The sequence below is a fragment of the Miniopterus schreibersii genome (genome assembly GCF_964146895.1).
Source record: "Miniopterus schreibersii genome assembly, chromosome: 13".
NCBI classification, from domain to species: Eukaryota; Metazoa; Chordata; class Mammalia; order Chiroptera; family Miniopteridae; genus Miniopterus; species Miniopterus schreibersii.
Genome location: NC_138113.1, coordinates 44,133,548 through 44,152,244, shown reverse-complemented (window position 1 = coordinate 44,152,244; position 18,697 = coordinate 44,133,548). Strand labels below are relative to the sequence as shown.

General features: G+C 36.1%; 1 protein-coding gene across 2 annotated transcripts in view; it reads left to right on the top strand.

Annotated features, from left to right (window-relative positions):
- The first annotated feature begins 8,416 nt into the window (after positions 1-8,416).
- The window catches only part of LRRTM4 (leucine rich repeat transmembrane neuronal 4), a 609,269-nt gene continuing 598,988 nt past the window's right edge, over positions 8,417-18,697 (top strand). Inside the window, exons 1-2 of one of the 2 annotated variants that reach the window (XM_081156713.1) lie at positions 8,417-9,132; positions 10,959-12,505. In XM_081156713.1, coding sequence (XP_081012839.1) covers positions 9,129-9,132; positions 10,959-12,505 — 1,551 coding nt within the window. In that variant the 5' untranslated portion in view covers positions 8,417-9,128. The remainder of the gene's footprint in view (positions 9,133-10,958; positions 12,506-18,697) is intronic. The other variant, XM_081156712.1, reaches the window with a different exon arrangement.

Below are 18,697 nucleotides of genomic sequence, written 5' to 3'. Positions count from 1 at the left end.
TTTAACCTATTAATACATACTCATTTTTGCCATTACCTTTAGGAAATATAGTAAATTTTATAACACTATATACAGATGTAAAAACTACATCTGAGTTTTTAAATAACTAGGCCAAAGTCATACTCATTAGCTGGTATCTGAATAGAACTAAAACTCGAGAATTCCTCCAAACCATGACAGACCCTTTCAATTTCCTCTACTGATTTCTAGTGACAATGAGTTTCTTTGGTGATTTTTCATTACTACAATAGTAAATTACAAATAAGTTAGACGTAATTTTAAATATAACTATATTTTTATGGGCAGTGATTTATGGCAAGTAAAAATTTGTCAAAAACAAAAATATTTGTGTGTGGGAAATGGTTGGGTGTTTGTGTGTATGTGCGTACATGTGTGCATATGAGAAACCTGTGTTTCTAGTATAGAAGGGTTCTCTGCCCTGGCCAGTTTGGCTCAGTGGTTAGAGTGTTGGTCCATGGACAGAAGGGTCTCGGATTCGATTCCAGTCAAGGGCACGTACCTCTGTTGTATGCATGATCCCCTGCCCAGATTGGGGCACATGTGGGAGGCAACCAATCGATGTATTTCTCTCTCTCTCTCTCTCTCTCTCTCTCTCTCTGAAAAGCAATAGAAAAAATATCCTCAGGTGAAGATTTAAAAAAATAAAAAAATAAATAAAAATGAAAAATAGAAGTATTTTCTGATGGGACCTGGATTTCAGGGTAGTATCTGGATAGTTATTTACATTCTAATTATGTGTTAATCGTTAAACTCATTAAACCCAGAGGGTGTAGGTATCGCAGTCATAAGCTTCTAAGTTCGTGTGGCCTTGTTATATACTCTCCTGCAGAATGGAATGGAATCTACTCCATGCTGCTGAAGTATGTTCGTTTGTTCATGTGCTCTGGTCCCTATTAACTTCATTCTGCCTGCTTTGGAGGAGAGTGACTCAGGGTCATTGGGGGACCTTGTAACAGAAAGGTATATATCTCACATCCCTGAATAAATACAAGACTAATGCTGCATATAAAACTGTTACATATAAAATCAACTTCTAAGTTTTGTTTCTTTTTTTTTTTCCAGTGGGGCACTATATTGTTACAAATACTGAGAGTTTACATTTTGAGATAGGTTTAAATTTTGTTTTCAGTTGAAAGGCTTCCTTTGTTTAGAAATAGAGGACTGAAGGGCTAATTGTGAAGGCATGAATTAATTTATAAAAGACTTAAATCTTGGCAGGTGGGGGTTTAGTGTCTTCTCATCTAATTCACTAAAATATTATTCTCAAAAATTCTCTTTATTATTTAATATAATGCATGAGATGGACGGGGGAATTTTTAGTGGCTAGTGGAATAGCCCATGATAGACCCAATTTTGTCAAGGTTTATAAGGAAGCAGGGTGACCAAATACAGTTATACCACTTAGCAACTGGGATGCTTTCTGAGAAATATATCCTTAGGCAATTTCACAGTTGTGTAACCATCACAGAGTGCATTTACACAAACCTACCTTGTATAACCCACTACTGTAATTCTACGTGCTGTACTATGTGCTATACTTTTTTAAAATCCTCATCTGAGGATATATTTTTATTGATTTTTAGAGAGAGGAAGGGGTAGAGGGAGAGAAACTTGGATTGGTTGCCTTCCATATGCACCTGGACAGGGGATCGAACCCACAACCTTGATATGTGCCCTGACCAAGAATCGAACCTGCAAGCTTTTGGTGTACGGGACATGCTGCAATAGCTGAGCCATCTGGCCAGGGCTCCACCTGATGTTTTAAACCCACCAATGAAGAAACAGCCAAGGAAAACCGTAGGCCCCTCCTGCGATCCCACTAAGAGCAAAATTCCAGGTCTGTTTTCTTGTTTACAAACTCTGTTAATGTGATGAAATCTCCATCTTGTGATCTAATTTTTAAAGAAAGTAACCACAGTTATTTTTAAGTCTGTGTCTCCAATATTGAATCATTGGTGAGTCTGATTCTATTATTTGTTTTTTCCCCATTATTTATTCAAACAGACCAAGCATTCACCTCTCCCCAACCTATTTTTTATTATTTTCTCTGCTATATTTGTCTGCTTCATCTTTCATTTTTACCCATTTCACTCAAATCATCCTTTCAGTCTCACCAAACTTGGTCATTTATTCATTTCACAAATGTATGAGAGCATTTTACTTGAAAATCCATTAATTTGAAAGATTTCTTTCCCAATTCTCCAATACAAATGATCTCCCTTTACCGTATTCTGTTTTATAGCATCTTTTTTCATTTACTAACCTTTATAACCTATAAATTATATATTAATTTAATTTTTATTGGTTTAATGTCCAATTTCCACACATTCAAACCCCATTTTATAACATTTTACACGATCATTATCTATTTATTAATATGATATCATAGATTATCAATTTATTGTTTTTATTTGATAAGTCAGCTCACTGGTTAATAAAATGTGACACTGAATTTACTGTGACTACATTAGTAATTCGAACATTATCTTTTTTTTTTTTTTTTTAAATATATCTTTATTGATTTCAGAGAAAGGAAGGGAGAGGGAGAGACAGAGATAGAAACATCAATGATGAGAGAGTCATTGATCGAGCCCGCAACCCGGGCATGTGCCCTGACCGGGAATTGAACCCCGATCACCTGGATCCTAGGTCAACGCTCAACTGCTGAGCCACTGCCGGCCGGGCCGAACATTATCTTAATTAACATGCACATCAGGGTGAAAAATTTTAAGTATGGACGTCAAGATTTCTAAACTCAGCTGAATGTACATAATAAAATGTGATTCCACTTCTAGGAATATATCCTAGGAAGCCAGAAACACTAATATGCAAGAATATATGCACCCCTGTGTTCATAACAGCATTATTTACAATAGCTAAGATCTGGAAACAGCCCAAGTGCCCATTAGCAGATGAGTGGATTAAAAAACTGTGGTATATTTACATAATTGAATACTATGCAGCTGTGAAAAAGAAAGAATCTCTTACCTTTTGAGACAGCATGGAGGGACCTGGAGAGTATTATGCTAAGCAAAGTAAGCCAATTAGTGAAAGGCAAGTACCACGTGATCTCACTCATATGTAGAATCTAATGACAAAATAAACTGATGAACAAAATAGATCCAGAGACATAGAAGCATGGAACAGAATGAAGTGTTTCAGAGGGAAGAGGTGGGGGTGAGAAGAGGTTAACCAAAGAATCTGCATGCATATATGCATGGCCCATGGACAAACAATAATGCAGGGCAGGCCTGGGGAGGGGCAGGAGTGGGGTGCAGGGAGTCAACGAGGGGGGCTGTTGGAGGGATATCTGCAATATTTTCAACAATAAAGATAAAAAAACTGTTACTTTTCTTTAAATTTTTAACAGGCTAAGTAATTATCACTACTATCAGAAATGAGGTACTGTTAAGTCATTATGGGTAAACTAAAAAAGGATAGAAGATCACTTATTTTGAAAAAGATGATTTGAGGTTCCTTTTCATGTTGAAACTGAATTACGTGCATAATTAAAATGCGTCTTGAAGAGTAAGTTATTTTTAAGCATGTGCATGTATCGTGGTTCTGTCTCTTTCTCTGTGTGTGTGTGTCGGAGAGAGCACTGACAACATTAATTTTATTAATTTGCTCTTCTACTAGCCATTTAAAATGAAGTTAGGAGGATTAGGGATGTTTGGTAAATCTGTACCAAGAGCTTTAAACATTGAGAATAAAGAAATCATAGGCACCATGATGTCCTGAGCAAGAGCAGAAGACATTTACTGAGACATACTTATATTTTGTTATTTTGTTTTGTTTTTGCTTTTTAATTGTTATTTTCATTTTTTATATGTTTGGTTGGTTTGTGTATTGATTTGAATGGTGTATATTTTTTGTTCCCAATATCCATCATTACCCCTCAACCCATTTATAGTGCTAACATAAATAATCCCCTGTCATCCAGTATCTAAACAGGGCTGTAGAGTCCTGGGTTCCAGTTAGAGGAAGGAGAAAGAGACCCTCTTTCTTGCTCACATTAATCTGGAGGTAATTAGTTACATGGTCCCTGCGTAGATGCATGAAGTACCCTGGTAGGGCAACACTCTTTAATGGTGACTTTTGATACTTTGGAAGACATACACACATGTTTTTCCCCTCTCACTTTCAGTAGATATTTTTGTTTTGTTTTGTTTTTGATAAACTATTCCCAGCACAACTCCAGGGATGGAATGCATGGCCTATATGCAAACTAAGCTATTCAGGAACTCTCAATCCTGTGGACCAGAAAATTATTCAGGGGCGGAATAAAAAAAGACTCCACTAGACCCACTATGTGTAAAGAGTCAATTATTAGTTCTTGAGTTATAATACACATGGAGCTAGAGCTACTGGAGCTATCTTGAAGCCAGAATTAGATGGAAATAAGGAAGGAAGATCTGAGAAATGGACCAAAAGAAACTGGTTGCCAGTGATACTTTTAATTTCTGCATCAAGTTATATCTGACTATGGAATGTTCATTTGCATGAACTAAAATAATTTTCCACATTATTTCCAGTCAATTTGAGTTGAGATTTTTTTGAATTATAACAAATTTTTTAACTTATATGCACCATTTTAACTTTTAATCAGGGAAAACAAATAATATTTTAGTAAAGAAAGAAGGTATTGAGGGTACTGAAAGTGACAATGATTATAATAATAGCAATGGGTTGACTACTCAATTTATTCATTGAAAGCAGGTCATCACTAGCATTTAAGTGTTCTGACTAGTTCACCTTTGGAACAATAAATATATCGACCCCCTAGGTACCATGGTATACTGGTAAATGTTTAATAACTGGCTCTCTGAGTATTATTCACAGATGAATACTATGTGATATTTTTGTTTGCATTAATGAGTAAGACAAAAGTGAAACAACATAGATATATATTGACATTTTGCTTGTTTGTTAATGGCATGAGTGGCTTTTTTACTCAGTTTTTGTGCTATTTATAATTAAATAGGTACAGATGCAACACTCTTAAGTTTAATCCATATTACTAATGTTTTCTTCATCACTTTCTTTAAGTCTAGACACTCAATAAATAAATCACACCTTAATATTTAGCTTTTGTTGGTTCCCATGATGTAAAATACTTCTACCATGGTCAGTTATAAGTTATCAAGGTGAGATCAATAAATGCTTTGATGTAACAAAAAAATCCTCTTATCCTATCTCACCCTCCCCCCCCCCCCATCCCTGAATATGTTCAGTTCATGATGCCTGGGATCAGTAAATGAAAGCATTAAGCTTATCATATTGATCAATTCCTCCTATTTCATATAAAGCTTATACCTTCTTCCTGTATTCAAAAGTAGGACCAGTTGCAAGTGAGCCATCTGCTGTGGCAAACAAAGGAAGCATAGTCAGCTTTCCTTGGTTTTTTAAAATTGTTGACTCTATTACAGATGTCCCCCAGCTTTTGTCATTCTTGCTGATCTCCTCCCACATGTAGCCACTGCTCTTTCTGACCTTCCCAGGAAACTTCGTGGTTGTAAAATTGGCACTATGACAAAAAGGTTTGAGATCTCTGAACCTAGACGATGTCAAAGGTATTTCTCTTTCTTAGGGGCACACTGATATTTCCCTTTTAGCCCCGTTAGAAATAATGGACCAAATTTCCCATGATGAGGATGATATACATTTTTTTCATCCATGCGATGCTTGTTCAGACTTGATTGTTTGTTAGTTTGTTTGTTTGTTTGGGCAGTGTACTTATAGACTCTGTTGGGGTTCTCACCAGGAATTTAAACACCACCAAGGTGACTCTCCCACATAGCGCTCCTTTCTTCCATGGAAAACACTTGTGAATATTTTCATCCAGACAGACTTTGCAAGTAAAGTCCAAAAGCCAATCTCAACACAAGTTTAACTCTTCTTTGCTCTGACAAACCCATCTCTTCTTATCTCCTGGATTTCCCAGACAGGAATCAGCTACCATTCCATTGTATTGGGCTCACTGCTGGAAACACATAGCATGTTCAAGTAGCCTGTAGAAGTCCCTTTCACTATGATTAAAACGAATAGCTGACATCTCCCTTCCCTCCAAAACCTTCCCTTGGGTGAAGGGTGCATGTGTGTGCACGTGCGTGTGTGTGTGTGAAAGTAACATCTAAATAGCTCTTTGTAAAGAAGTCTTCACAGAAGATCCTTTGTCACTCTCTAATCTCTGGACCCTCTTATGTTCTCCAAGTGTGTTCAAGAGACCTCTAACTGATTTTAGACAGTATTCTTTGCAAATTCTGTATATGATCTAGTAATGACTTTGTAATACAGTATCTATTAGTTTTTAGTACTTCAAACAAAATTTCTATTTATGCAGGTTTACACCATAAATGTGGTTAACATCATGGGACTTTTTCAATACATTATCAAAAGCTCTTCTCATATCTTGCATTCAAAGAAAGGAAAATTGATACACATGCTCATGTTTATGTGCATTTGGTACATACAGGTACCATAAATTCACCATATTTTAAAATGTAGATAGACAAAAGAAAATCATAAAAAATAAAATAAAAAAAAATAAATTATATTTGTTATGCATATGATAAGCTCCCCCTAACTTATAAATATTTTGGAAGATAGTCTAAAACCAAGAAATATTCCTAAAAATATACATTTTCAGCGATTCACAGTAATACTAGTTGCTTAAAATCCATTTAAACTATCTCCCTTTTATTTTGGCCCAAAGCAAATAAAAATATGTACAGAGATACAATCTCTTTCACCTGTGTTCTCTGCCCCTCCCCTCCTTGCTGTATACATTGTGGTCAGCCTTTCCTCTCAGCAAGTACAACTATTTTAATTTTAATGGCAGCATGTGTTCTGTTTCATGAATATATTATTTTTTTTCTGGACTAATCCTCTAACATTGAATATTTGGGTGGGGCTCTTGTTTCTATGTACACTAATTATATGTGTATCATTTATATTTATTTATTTTCTTAGATAGGTATACCCCCATCATTAACCAAATAATATTACCTTTTGGTGTGCATTTGCATTTTAATAGGTATTAATCCTGAAACCAAAGGTAAACATTCCTAAAATAGAAATTCAGGTAGCAGTTAATGGGAAAAGGATATATTTGGGTTACATATTATCCCTTTGTTTTTTCAGAAAACCTAGTAAATGGACAATTGCCTGTCACTTTATACTATTAAATCTGAGCCAAATTCTATCTGTTACACATATAATAAGCCCCCTCCCGACCTTATAAATATTTTGGAAGCTAGTCTAAAGCCAAGAAATATTTCTAAAAATATTCATTTTCAGTGATTCACAGTAATTCTAGTTGCTTATGTAAAATCCATTTAAACTTCTCACACTTGCTGAATTAGGTTAGCAAATGTATCCAACAGTTTTCCTGTGTGTTATATTGGTTCATTCTTCTGGATTGTTCCAAAAATTATTTGCCAGAGGGTTATGAAATAAAAAAGTAAAGAAAAGAAACAAAATGGAAATGTAATGTTGTATTATTATTTTTTAAAGTTCAGTACATGTTCAAAAAACATGTATAGGTTTTTTTAAAAAATACATATCTCAGGTATTTGATTCCTCCTAATTCTGAGGATATTCTGCACATTTTAGAGAAATACAACAATGATGTAGAACATACATGCTTTTTTCCCCTAGAAATGCACATTATGATAAGTGTCTTGCTTGAGAAAAATTTACATTAAAAATGTAGACTAGTTTTTTAAAAATAACTGTGCTAATGATATCAAGCTGGCATTTCTACTCTTATTTAACATTTAGACTCTCTTAGTTAACTGCACATTTGGTAATATAGTACTAAAGATAACTGCTTTAAGCCTGAAAATGTACACTTTTAGAAAGCAATGATCTAGAATATTCAACACAATGCACAGAATTGCAGGATTTATTTCATTGTCATAGTTGGGAATTTAAAAATTAGACCTAAGATTTGTCAATGTAAACCATCTTTGAAAGTGATTTAATAACATTTTTTTTCCTTTGAATATAAGATTGCTTCTGTATGTGGCTTAAGAAACGTAAATAAATAAAACAAGCCAAGAGTAACAAAAAGAAAACTAAAACTAGTTCTGTTGTTGAAAAAAAAGATAAATTTCTTGTGATACGTGAACATGCAGCAAAAAGAGATAAATCAGGTCGAGGCAACTTTTAAAAACTGCTAATTCCAAAATATTTAAAGAACCAATGCTTTACTTAATATTTGATATCACAGAATGGTACTTCTTTGCATAAACCTTTCATAATATATGTTATTGGAAAGGGGAAAAAAAAGTGATCCTGCGCCTTTAATTTCCCTTTCTGGGAGAGGGAAGGCTGCACACCACTGACAGGCTCACTTGTTCCCGTCTTTAATGTGCAATCTGTTTTCTCCAGCGGAGGGCACTCAGTGTATCACAAACTCAAGCATTAGCACCAACAAGCTCTGAGCATCATCAGTCTCTGGAAAGGCTTCTGAATTAGACAAGGGCTGCCTCTCAGCACAGCTACAAAACACTTTAAACCTGACCAGCTAAATGGATAAACCTAGCCTGCATAGCTTTTAAACTGGGGTCTCCCACAGCACAGGAGGCCTACTTGCTTCAAGAACTGAAAATCCAGAGGATGAATTGCTTTATCTGGGAATGGCAAAAGCCAGCACAATAAGGAATGCCAGGTATTCTGAAGATTTTCTTCTCTCTTTTTTTTTTTTCCCCCCTCTCTCTCTGTGTTTTTATAGAGAAGTTGGTTACCTTCAAGATGGGCTGTCGCTCTTTCTCGCACAGATTGCCAATGACTGCTGATGGGTCTCTGGTGAATCGCACAATGGTCCTCAGAGCCTAGAAGCCCTCCCCCTCCCCCAGGGCTTGCTTCCCCCTGACCCCCCCCATCCCACCCCATGCTGATTTTTTTTTTTTTTCATTTATGTACATATATTTTTTTGCCTGTCCTCTCCGGGGAAGTTTGTATGGGGCTCCTAGCTCACATGCGGGATCAGAATGGTGTGAATGACAGCCGCACTGTGTCATGAAGGTGGTGGTGGTGTCGGCACCAGAGACCGAATAAGAAGAAAGCTGAGAGAGGGGGGACCCGGTGTTGGATGACAAAGGATGGGTAAGTGAACTTTTCTTGTCTGCTTGGGCAAGGCTGATCCTCTCGGCTTCCTAGCCTCAGTCGTGGTGGCATTAGCCGATAAAAGACGGGCAGACCGGCGGCAAGCAGCAGCCTCTGAGTTTGCCAGTTGACTCACTAGAGTTGCTATTATATTTTTAGATCATTTTCCTTTTTGCAGTTTTTTTGTTTTTTTTTTAAATTCGTAAATGCATAGCACGGACTCAAACAGACTCTAGAGAAATATCGTTAAGCCGGTCTCTTCTGCATGCGTCTCCCCAGCTTGGGCATTGAGCATGGGATAAATAAACACTGTGTTTGCTTCTATTTCTTGCTCATATTAACCATGCGTGTGTTTCTGGCCGCTGTCGGGAACACTGTTAACACTTTGCTGCGTCTGGGGAGGGGTGGGGGTCCTTACTTTCCCAGAGGTCGCACAAGGGCTTGTTTTATCTTGGAAGCTGTATCCTGAACGCAGCTTCCGAATTTCCAGCAGGCATTTGCCCGTCTTATTTTTTCAAGTGTGACTGGCTTTTTTCCCCCCCTTTCTCCTGTCTGGAAGAGCTGGAATGTATTTCAATGAGCCTGTAGCTGGCAAGAGGACAGAGAGCAGCATCGGGTTTCAAACAGAAAGAAAAAAGAAAAAAAAAAAAGACTTAACTGGTTGAGTAAAAGGAGTTTTTTGGTTAGAGGTTTGGCTGATTGCCTCTCGGTTAAAATAGGAATATTTAAGAGAAATACAGAAACCGCAGCAGACGGTACTTTTGTGTGTTTTTTTCTCCTACCACTAAGAAATAATAAATCTGTTGACAGGGAAAAGAAGTCCCTTAAGAGACTGACTTGGAAATGCAGCCTAAGTGCCAATTGATTGCAACTTTGCAGGTTTTCAGAAGTGAATGGAGGTAGGGGAGGGGAAAAAAAAAAAAGTCTGAGAAATTCGAGCAGGTTGGGATGGGGGGAGGGGGGTGGTAGTTTGCGTTTCTCTTACTTGTTTATACCCCAGATTTGCAGAAGCACTATGTGAAAAATAACAGCCACTCATACTTCGCAAGATAATTTTGCATCTTAAGCAAATATGTAATAAGAATCGGAGGATCTTAACTTTGGAGTGTTTTGTATTATCAACAGTCAGGGCTCTGAGTCTGTGTGTATCCCTGGGCAAGAGAGCTCCAGGAGGCAGTTCTCCCCGAATGCTGAGCTACCTGGGCTGTAATTAGTCTTCATGCTGTGCTTCATTGGCTGCCCATGCTAGTCCCAATGCCATTTTTTTCAGAGCTCAGACATTGTTTTTCTATTATGCAATAAGGATACAATTTCAGGCATGGCAAACTTGGATTACCTTGACAGCTGACTGAAGCTCCTTTGCCAAAACATCACAGCCTGCGTGCTCAACTAGGAAAGGTGTACAAGGATGGGGGTTTAGGAAGTCACATTTTTGCCATTCCCAGAAGATTTGGCACTCCTGCTTTTAGTACTGGTGTCCCACAGAGTGACTAGCCAAATACTATTGTTATTAAAATGTCGGCACTAAGTGATAAGGCAGGCTCTGTGCTTTTTAGTGTTGATGAATACAGGAACTCCTGAAAGTCGGGAAAGCTTTTTCTTGGTTCTGTGGCACTGGGGTGATTTAAAAATCAGGGAAGAAAGAATGAAACCTAAATAGGAAACCTGCAGCCCCGAAGACAAGAAATCTTCAAATGTTAACCACATTGTTCTTAAATCAACTGTCCCATTGCTAACTAGATGAAATGTCCCCGATCTTGGTAAGCTGGTGGCGATTTACATTAAGAGCTTGACAATGTGCATTTGTCTTCTTTTTAACATTGTAGGTTTCCGTTTAATTACGCAGCTGAGAGGCATGCGTGTGGTGCTAGTGCTACTTTCTACGCTGCTGCTTGTTATGCTCACGGGGGCTCAGAGAGCTTGCCCAAAGAACTGCAGATGTGATGGCAAAATTGTGTACTGTGAGTCTCACGCTTTCACAGATATCCCAGAGAACATTTCTGGAGGATCCCAAGGCTTATCGTTGAGGTTCAACAGCATTCAGAAACTCAAATCCAATCAGTTTGCCGGCCTTAACCAGCTTATATGGCTTTATCTTGACCATAATTACATTAGCTCGGTAGATGAAGATGCATTTCAAGGCATTCGTAGACTGAAAGAATTAATTCTAAGCTCCAACAAAATCACCTATCTGCACAATAAAACCTTTCACCCAGTTCCTAACCTCCGAAACCTGGACCTCTCCTACAACAAGCTTCAGACGTTGCAGTCGGAACAGTTTAAGGGCCTTCGGAAACTCATTATTTTACACTTGAGATCCAACTCCTTAAAGACCGTGCCAATAAGAGTTTTTCAAGACTGTCGAAACCTTGACTTCCTGGATTTGGGTTACAACCGTCTCCGGAGCTTGTCCCGAAATGCTTTCGCTGGCCTCTTGAAGTTAAAGGAACTCCACTTGGAGCACAATCAGTTTTCAAAGATCAACTTCGCTCATTTTCCGCGTCTCTTCAACCTCCGCTCAATTTACTTACAGTGGAACAGGATTCGCTCCATCAGCCAGGGCTTGACATGGACTTGGAGTTCCTTACACAACTTGGATTTATCAGGGAATGACATCCAAGGGATCGAGCCGGGCACGTTTAAATGTCTGCCCAATTTGCAAAAATTGAATTTGGATTCCAACAAGCTGACCAACATCTCCCAGGAAACTGTCAATGCGTGGATATCATTAATATCCATCACTTTGTCCGGAAATATGTGGGAGTGCAGTCGGAGCATTTGTCCTCTATTTTACTGGCTAAAGAATTTCAAAGGAAATAAGGAAAGCACCATGATATGTGCAGGACCTAAGCATATCCAGGGTGAAAAGGTTAGTGATGCAGTGGAAACATATAATATCTGCTCTGAAGTCCAGGTGGTCAACACAGAAAAATCCCACCTGGTGCCCCAAACTCCCCAGAAGCCTCTGATTATTCCTAAACCTACAATCTCCAAATCTGACCCCACCCAGCCCACCCTTGAAACACCAAGCCCCTCGCCAGGGTTTCAGATTCCTGGCACAGAGCAAGAGTATGAGCATGTTTCGTTTCACAAGATCATTGCGGGGAGCGTGGCCCTCTTTCTCTCGGTGGCCATGATCCTCTTGGTTATCTACGTGTCTTGGAAACGCTACCCAGCCAGCATGAAACAACTTCAGCAGCACTCTCTCATGAAGAGACGGCGGAAAAAGACCAGAGAGTCTGAAAGACAAATGAATTCCCCTTTACAGGAGTATTACGTGGACTACAAGCCTACAAACTCTGAGACCATGGATATATCCGTTAATGGATCTGGGCCCTGCACATATACCATCTCTGGCTCCAGGGAATGTGAGGTATGAACCATGATCCTCCTAAAAGCGTTTCTACTGCGGGGAAGGAGAGGTAAATGTTTGAACCTCTAGAGGTGTCTCTAATCACTAGAAAGATTAATGACCCTTTTGCTTTTGGGTTTTGCTCAGTGTGAAAGGTTACTTAATTAAATTACAACCACCAGGAAATTGACTGCTTTTTTTTTTTTTTTAATGGTTCAGATTTGAAGGAAGTTCATTCAAGGATGAGATTAAGTTGGAATAAAGCACTATGTTACCACATCTATTTTTTTTTTAACAGTTTGTATACAGGGGTTGGACTTAACACACATACACACAAACGAAACTTATTCTAAAATTTATGTTTGGTTCTTGTTGTTTGACCTTTGTAATGGAGTAAAGAAGGAGAGGCCAGCGTAATTTAAAAACAGTGATTTTACCAAAATTCTAGGAGGAAACGAAGATTTAAACCAAAGAGCAACTTACCCAAGGGTTAATTTTGTTGTAAATTTTTAGTTTTAATTAAAGCATGCAACAGGGATCTCACAAGGATAACTGTTTTCATTTTACTTGCCATTTAGTTGTTATACCAGCACAGAGAATGTGAGAGGCCTACTGTGTAATTATATTAGGCTTTTAAAGATGTCTGTCTGTCTGCTTTCCTCCCTCCCTTCCTCCCTTCCTCCCTTCCTCCTTCCTCCCTTCCTCCCTTCTTCCCTTCCTCCCTTCCTCCCTCCCTTCCTTCCTTCCTTTCCTTCTTTCTTTTTTCTCCCTTCTTCTTGATTTTTTTTTAATGGCCATATATCACTTTTCAAGGGGTTTCTTAAGTGCTGGCTATTTGTATGTAATCAGAATGAAACTTAAATTTCATTTCTTGGCTATGTCCCTGGAAACTCAAATCAGGTCATGATGTTGTGGATGATTTAGCAATAACATAATGACAGGAAAGACAGGGACTATTTGTGAGTGTTGCTGTCATCCTCAAAAGAAATGATGTGTATTCTTGTTAAACATATCCAAAACTAAGTGATGCAAATGTATATAAATAAAAAGAGAGAGATTTGAGTTCTGGGTAGTAGCCTTTCTGTGATATTAACCTCAAATGAAGGCATTTCATGTTATACTATTTTCATTTTCATGAGAAAAAGTTTGGATGCAGTTTCTGATTGTTTAATTTAAAGATCATTTATAGGAACATGTTTATGAATAGAAAAATAGCCACAGATTTCAACTCGTCAATAGTTAACACTGGCTGAAAATTATTCTTTTCTTGGTAAAGTTGAACAAAATGTGCAAAGACTGTGACTGCCAGGGCCTTGTTGCTGGAATAAAATAGTGAAGAGAGGTTAAGTTCTGGCACTATGTCATCTTAATATCTAATTTTAGATGATTACTTTTTCAAAATAAAGTTTTAATGGGTATTTAAAGACTTAGCTCTTTTTAATTTTAGTTATAACAGTTGCAAAAATATAATTTGCTCTTTGATAATATATACTCAAATCTTTCCATAGTCTAAATGCGGATGCTAATGAAAATGTTTTCAGACAAATCACTGCATTTGAAACAGTCTCCAACTCAGTATAATTTGCAGTATTGAGCTGTTCTTCACAGAGTTCATTTTCTCTTTTTTTAGCCCCTATCTGAAAATGAGAAAAGTAATCCCAGATAATAAATCCCTAAAAGAAACTGTATGTCCAATTGCTCTTAAAAATCAAAGAGAATAAAAGATTTTATATAAAAGTCTATATAAAGATACTTTTATTGCAGGCTGACATTATTACAATATATGTGAATATTAGTAAAACAAGTCCATCCTGTTTTATTCTAGATTTTTCTTATAGTTTGAGAACCTCTTGAAGGCTAGTGAAACAACAAGAAAAGAAAGATTCATGTCCATTCATTTTCTCTCGACTTTTATAATAAAATGGTGATTTGTATTTATAAAAATTGCCAAAAAAGACAGACTCTTAAAGAACTTGCATTAAGAACAGTGGCTCTAAAACTTTTCCAGATTATTTTTTTTAAAGACCCTAGATATTACTGTAATTGGGTGGGGGGGAGGAACTTTCCATGAAAATAATGTGTTTAGAAACACACATTGATATTATATAGACTATGTAGAGTAGAGTTTATGGTCATGAGATTGCAGTGACATTATGGGGGATGAGCATGATATTAAGGCAATAAATAATGAAGACTTTAATTAAATGTTATAATGAAGTTGTTGTGTCAAAATGGCAGTCCACTGAAGTAGATCAAACTCTCCGTGCCCTAAAAAGAGGAAAATAGTAGGCTATACATTTAAGACCATAACTGTACTTTCCAGTGTGAGGGGTCTAATCAACTACATTTAAGTGACTATTAACTTGTTTTGAAACACAAACACACAAAAGCAAACACTGCAGCCACCACTGCCCTCTTTCTGATAGTGATAGGTGGATATAACATATGAGGAAAAGCAAATTCTTAGAAATTGTTATGAAAACCATAATTTTCTGTTACTTCTTTGTCACCCTGGAGTAGAATTTCTCCTGTTGAGAAAACTCTACAATGTGAATCCAACAGAGAGGAAAATGATATGCGCAAGATTATGATTTTTTAAGACAATAAAGGTATGCTGAATTTTAGTCTGGTATTGTTTTCATGAAGCTTACATATCAATAGCTTAGAAAATAGAGAATCATTAATATATTTATATTTTGTGAGGTAGCTTTTCTCTTATTCAAAATATCAAACTGTACCCAACAAAGCCATAAATATTTAACTAGAACATTTAGCACCAAATGCTAATTTTCTCAGTGCCTTGAAAAAAGTTTTATTAAATAAAAAATTCCACTTATACCCTAATGTTCTATTTAGTTATCATGATCTCAATAGTGAAAATACTCATTTTGTCTCTGTCTTTTTAAGAAGAAAATAAAAATATTAAGATTTACGATGAGGATGTCTGTGAGCCACCACACAAACGTAGCATGCAGTTTACAAAGTACATAAATTAGGCTCCCTTCTGTACAAGATTTAATTTTGAAAAGTCCATGTGCACATTCTCTGTTAATAAACTGAAGGAGAATATTATAATAACTTAGGCAGTAAAAATTGCTTGTATCTATAAAAGAAGAATTGAGTAGATAGTTATGAATAATTAATATGATATATGGCACAACTCTAATAGATACGTGCATCTCAATCATCTTACTTTGAGTGGATCAGTGTGCGTGGTTGAACTGAATCATTTAATTTGTCTGTCCTCAGTCTGTTCTCAGAAAAAAGAACTTAAAGCCAAAAGGATACAGCTTTGCAGCTTCGCCTAAAACTTCGTAAGATGTCATTAAAAGAGAAAATTGCTATTCTGTACTTTTGAAGATAGCTTGTGAACTTTGCATAGCTTTATCTCATTAAAAGATATTATAGGATTGTGAAGTTACTTCATTCTGCATACCAAAATTTTATGAAAGGATGGTATAGAACACATTTTTGAATACCTGTTTCTTCTAGTATATGTTTATCAGCTGAAAATAGCAAGGACCTTTATCAAATTAGTCATTGGGAATATAGTACAAGAGAGAACATTTCAGGTCTGTATTTTGAGTTAAAAAAATGAAATTGGTGAAAATGAAAGTGGTCTCTAAAGAGATCTTCCATCCACGGTTTTTAAAAGTTAAATAATTGAAATATAAAGTTTAATGACCCCATCATGCTAAAAGTACTGCCATTAGGAAAATGGGAGTGTGTGTGACATTAGTTATATATTTTTCAAATACTTGATATTTTGGTTATATTCTTCAGAGTCAAGTAACATATAAATATATTCGTTGTTATTTGGGGCTTTTATTATTTCTTTCACTGCTGTGCAGTGGGTTGTATAGACCGTTCTAACAGGTTATATTTATTGAATGCATTGGGTCAGGTTCAAACTATTGACCTGAGGAAATTATTAACATCTTTCTACACTTCAGAAGTTGACATTGTGAAGTACACTGAATGAACTTCTAAGAACTAAAAAACAAAATACTTTCAAAGAGGATTCTAAGTGAAGCAGGATCAGTGTCATTGAGCTTAGTTTACACATTACCGATATATAGCTATAGAAAATAGATTTTATTTTGGTGTCCGTCTACTACTGTATTATATTAAAATGTTATAATTGAAATTATACTTTGTATATTCACATAAAGTATATTTATGTGTATATATATGTGTGTATTTGTGTGTATGTGTATGTGTTGAGAGAGAGGGAGGGAGGAAAGGAGGGGGGAGAGAGAGAATATAAATGTTTCTATTAAAATTTTTGTCTATTTTGAAGATTTGAAATATTAGTGAAAAAACTTGGGTTAAAATTACCAGAATTTATTAGTCGGGAACATACTTCTGAAGATATACATTTAATCCTCTCTAAAATTATAAGGATCTTATGTCTAGATGATCTAATATTCTTTCTTTAAAAAACAGGATTTAAACTACACATGGTCATTTTTGGTGTGACTTTGGTCTAGTCACTTCATTTCTCTGTTACCCATCACTAAATGCGTCTGTTCAACTAGCACAGTATATCTCATATCAAAACATTTCTCAGATTAGTAAACTTTGTAAAATGTATCCAATCACTCCCAGGACCACAAGAGCAAGATGGGATGTGCTTGAAAAACTGAGCTATTTATATTCATTGCCAAAGAGAAAAGAAAGAACTTCTTGAGTTAATAAAGAAAATGGCCTGCCTCAGGGGCAAGTACATTACACATGTGCATGCACACACATTGCACACGTGCAAGGACAGACACACAGATTTCTATACCTTTTACATTCTGCCAAGTAACTAGTTATTTTGACAGCATTTAAAATATTACTTCTTTTTTAACATCAATAGTCTGAATTTCATCCAATTAAAATTTATTTGTGAATAGAGTTTTCAGAGTGACAGCTGCCAAAACGGACTGACATTGCCAATTTAGGAACAGTTTAAAGTGACCATAAAGAGTTCAATTTCTTTTTCTAAAATTAGCTCCTATTCGCAACTCCTGGACAAGGTTATAATAATCGGTTGCTCTCAAGAATCCCAAGTTGAGATGTCTGACGATGGTTTTAGGAATATATAGCTTTTGACCCACCCCAGTAATATTCACATGATTCCAGAATTTTTCCTTCTGAGACTTTTCTGTATTCAATAGACTCTAGTCATCCTAGTTCTCAGTAACTACATTTATAGATAACTTAATGCTTTGGAAGTTGCTCGGTAATGTTAGCATTGGGGATGGTGACTCATCAGAATTTTCATGTGTCTACAGTTTCATGAATCACTAAAGCAAAATGAATTAGTGGCAACCTGTATATCTCCAGATACTGGGAGTTTTGAAAGATTAGTATGCCTTTGGATCAGTAAAAAGCATGAAGGTTATGTTGAATATGTTTTAAAAATTAAAATTGCTTTTTAGAGTACCAAAAGAACTATCATTCATTTGGTCAGTTTAATAAAATTTCAATATTCTTAAAATGAAAAAGAAGTTATGAGAGTATTTTTCTCTTGCACTCATAGTGCAAAAATTTTGACTGTAAGTTAAGAAAGGCTGAGAAAAAGCACAGTATTTTCTATGGTAGCAAAATCACTGACTTTTAATTAAACTGCTTTAATATCCTTGAAACTGCTCGATAGGTGCCATGGCTATGATTTATACTCCTGCTAAATAGTTTAAAAAATAATGCTTTCACTGTCCAGAGAAATTAAGGTCTGAACAAACGTGGCTGTGGGAATCAGTCCTTTAAAAGACAGAAGTTGGACTTGAAGTCAAATCTTACGTATTATAATACTTGTAAACGTAAGGTTTGGGAATGAAATGATAACAAAGCCGATACACATTAATGAAATATTAAAGTAACTGTGACAACATTAAAAAAATCAGAAAAAATCTCCCAAAAATTATGAATAAGCTGAAATAAAAGAAAAACATTAAACAAAATGTTCTGAGTCCTAGGTATCAGATAAATAATAAACACATATATAACTAAATAAGATTATGATATTTGACATTGTTTCTACATGGAAATGAGATATCTTTATATTTTAATATTGCATAAATGGTATTCTTAAACATATCAAAGTAATTTTGAAATAACCATGGAAAATTAAACACCCGTATATTTCCCATAGCCATTTCTAAAATGTTGAAACATATATTGCACACAGATAGAGTAATATATTATACTTTTGAATAAATCCTGTTC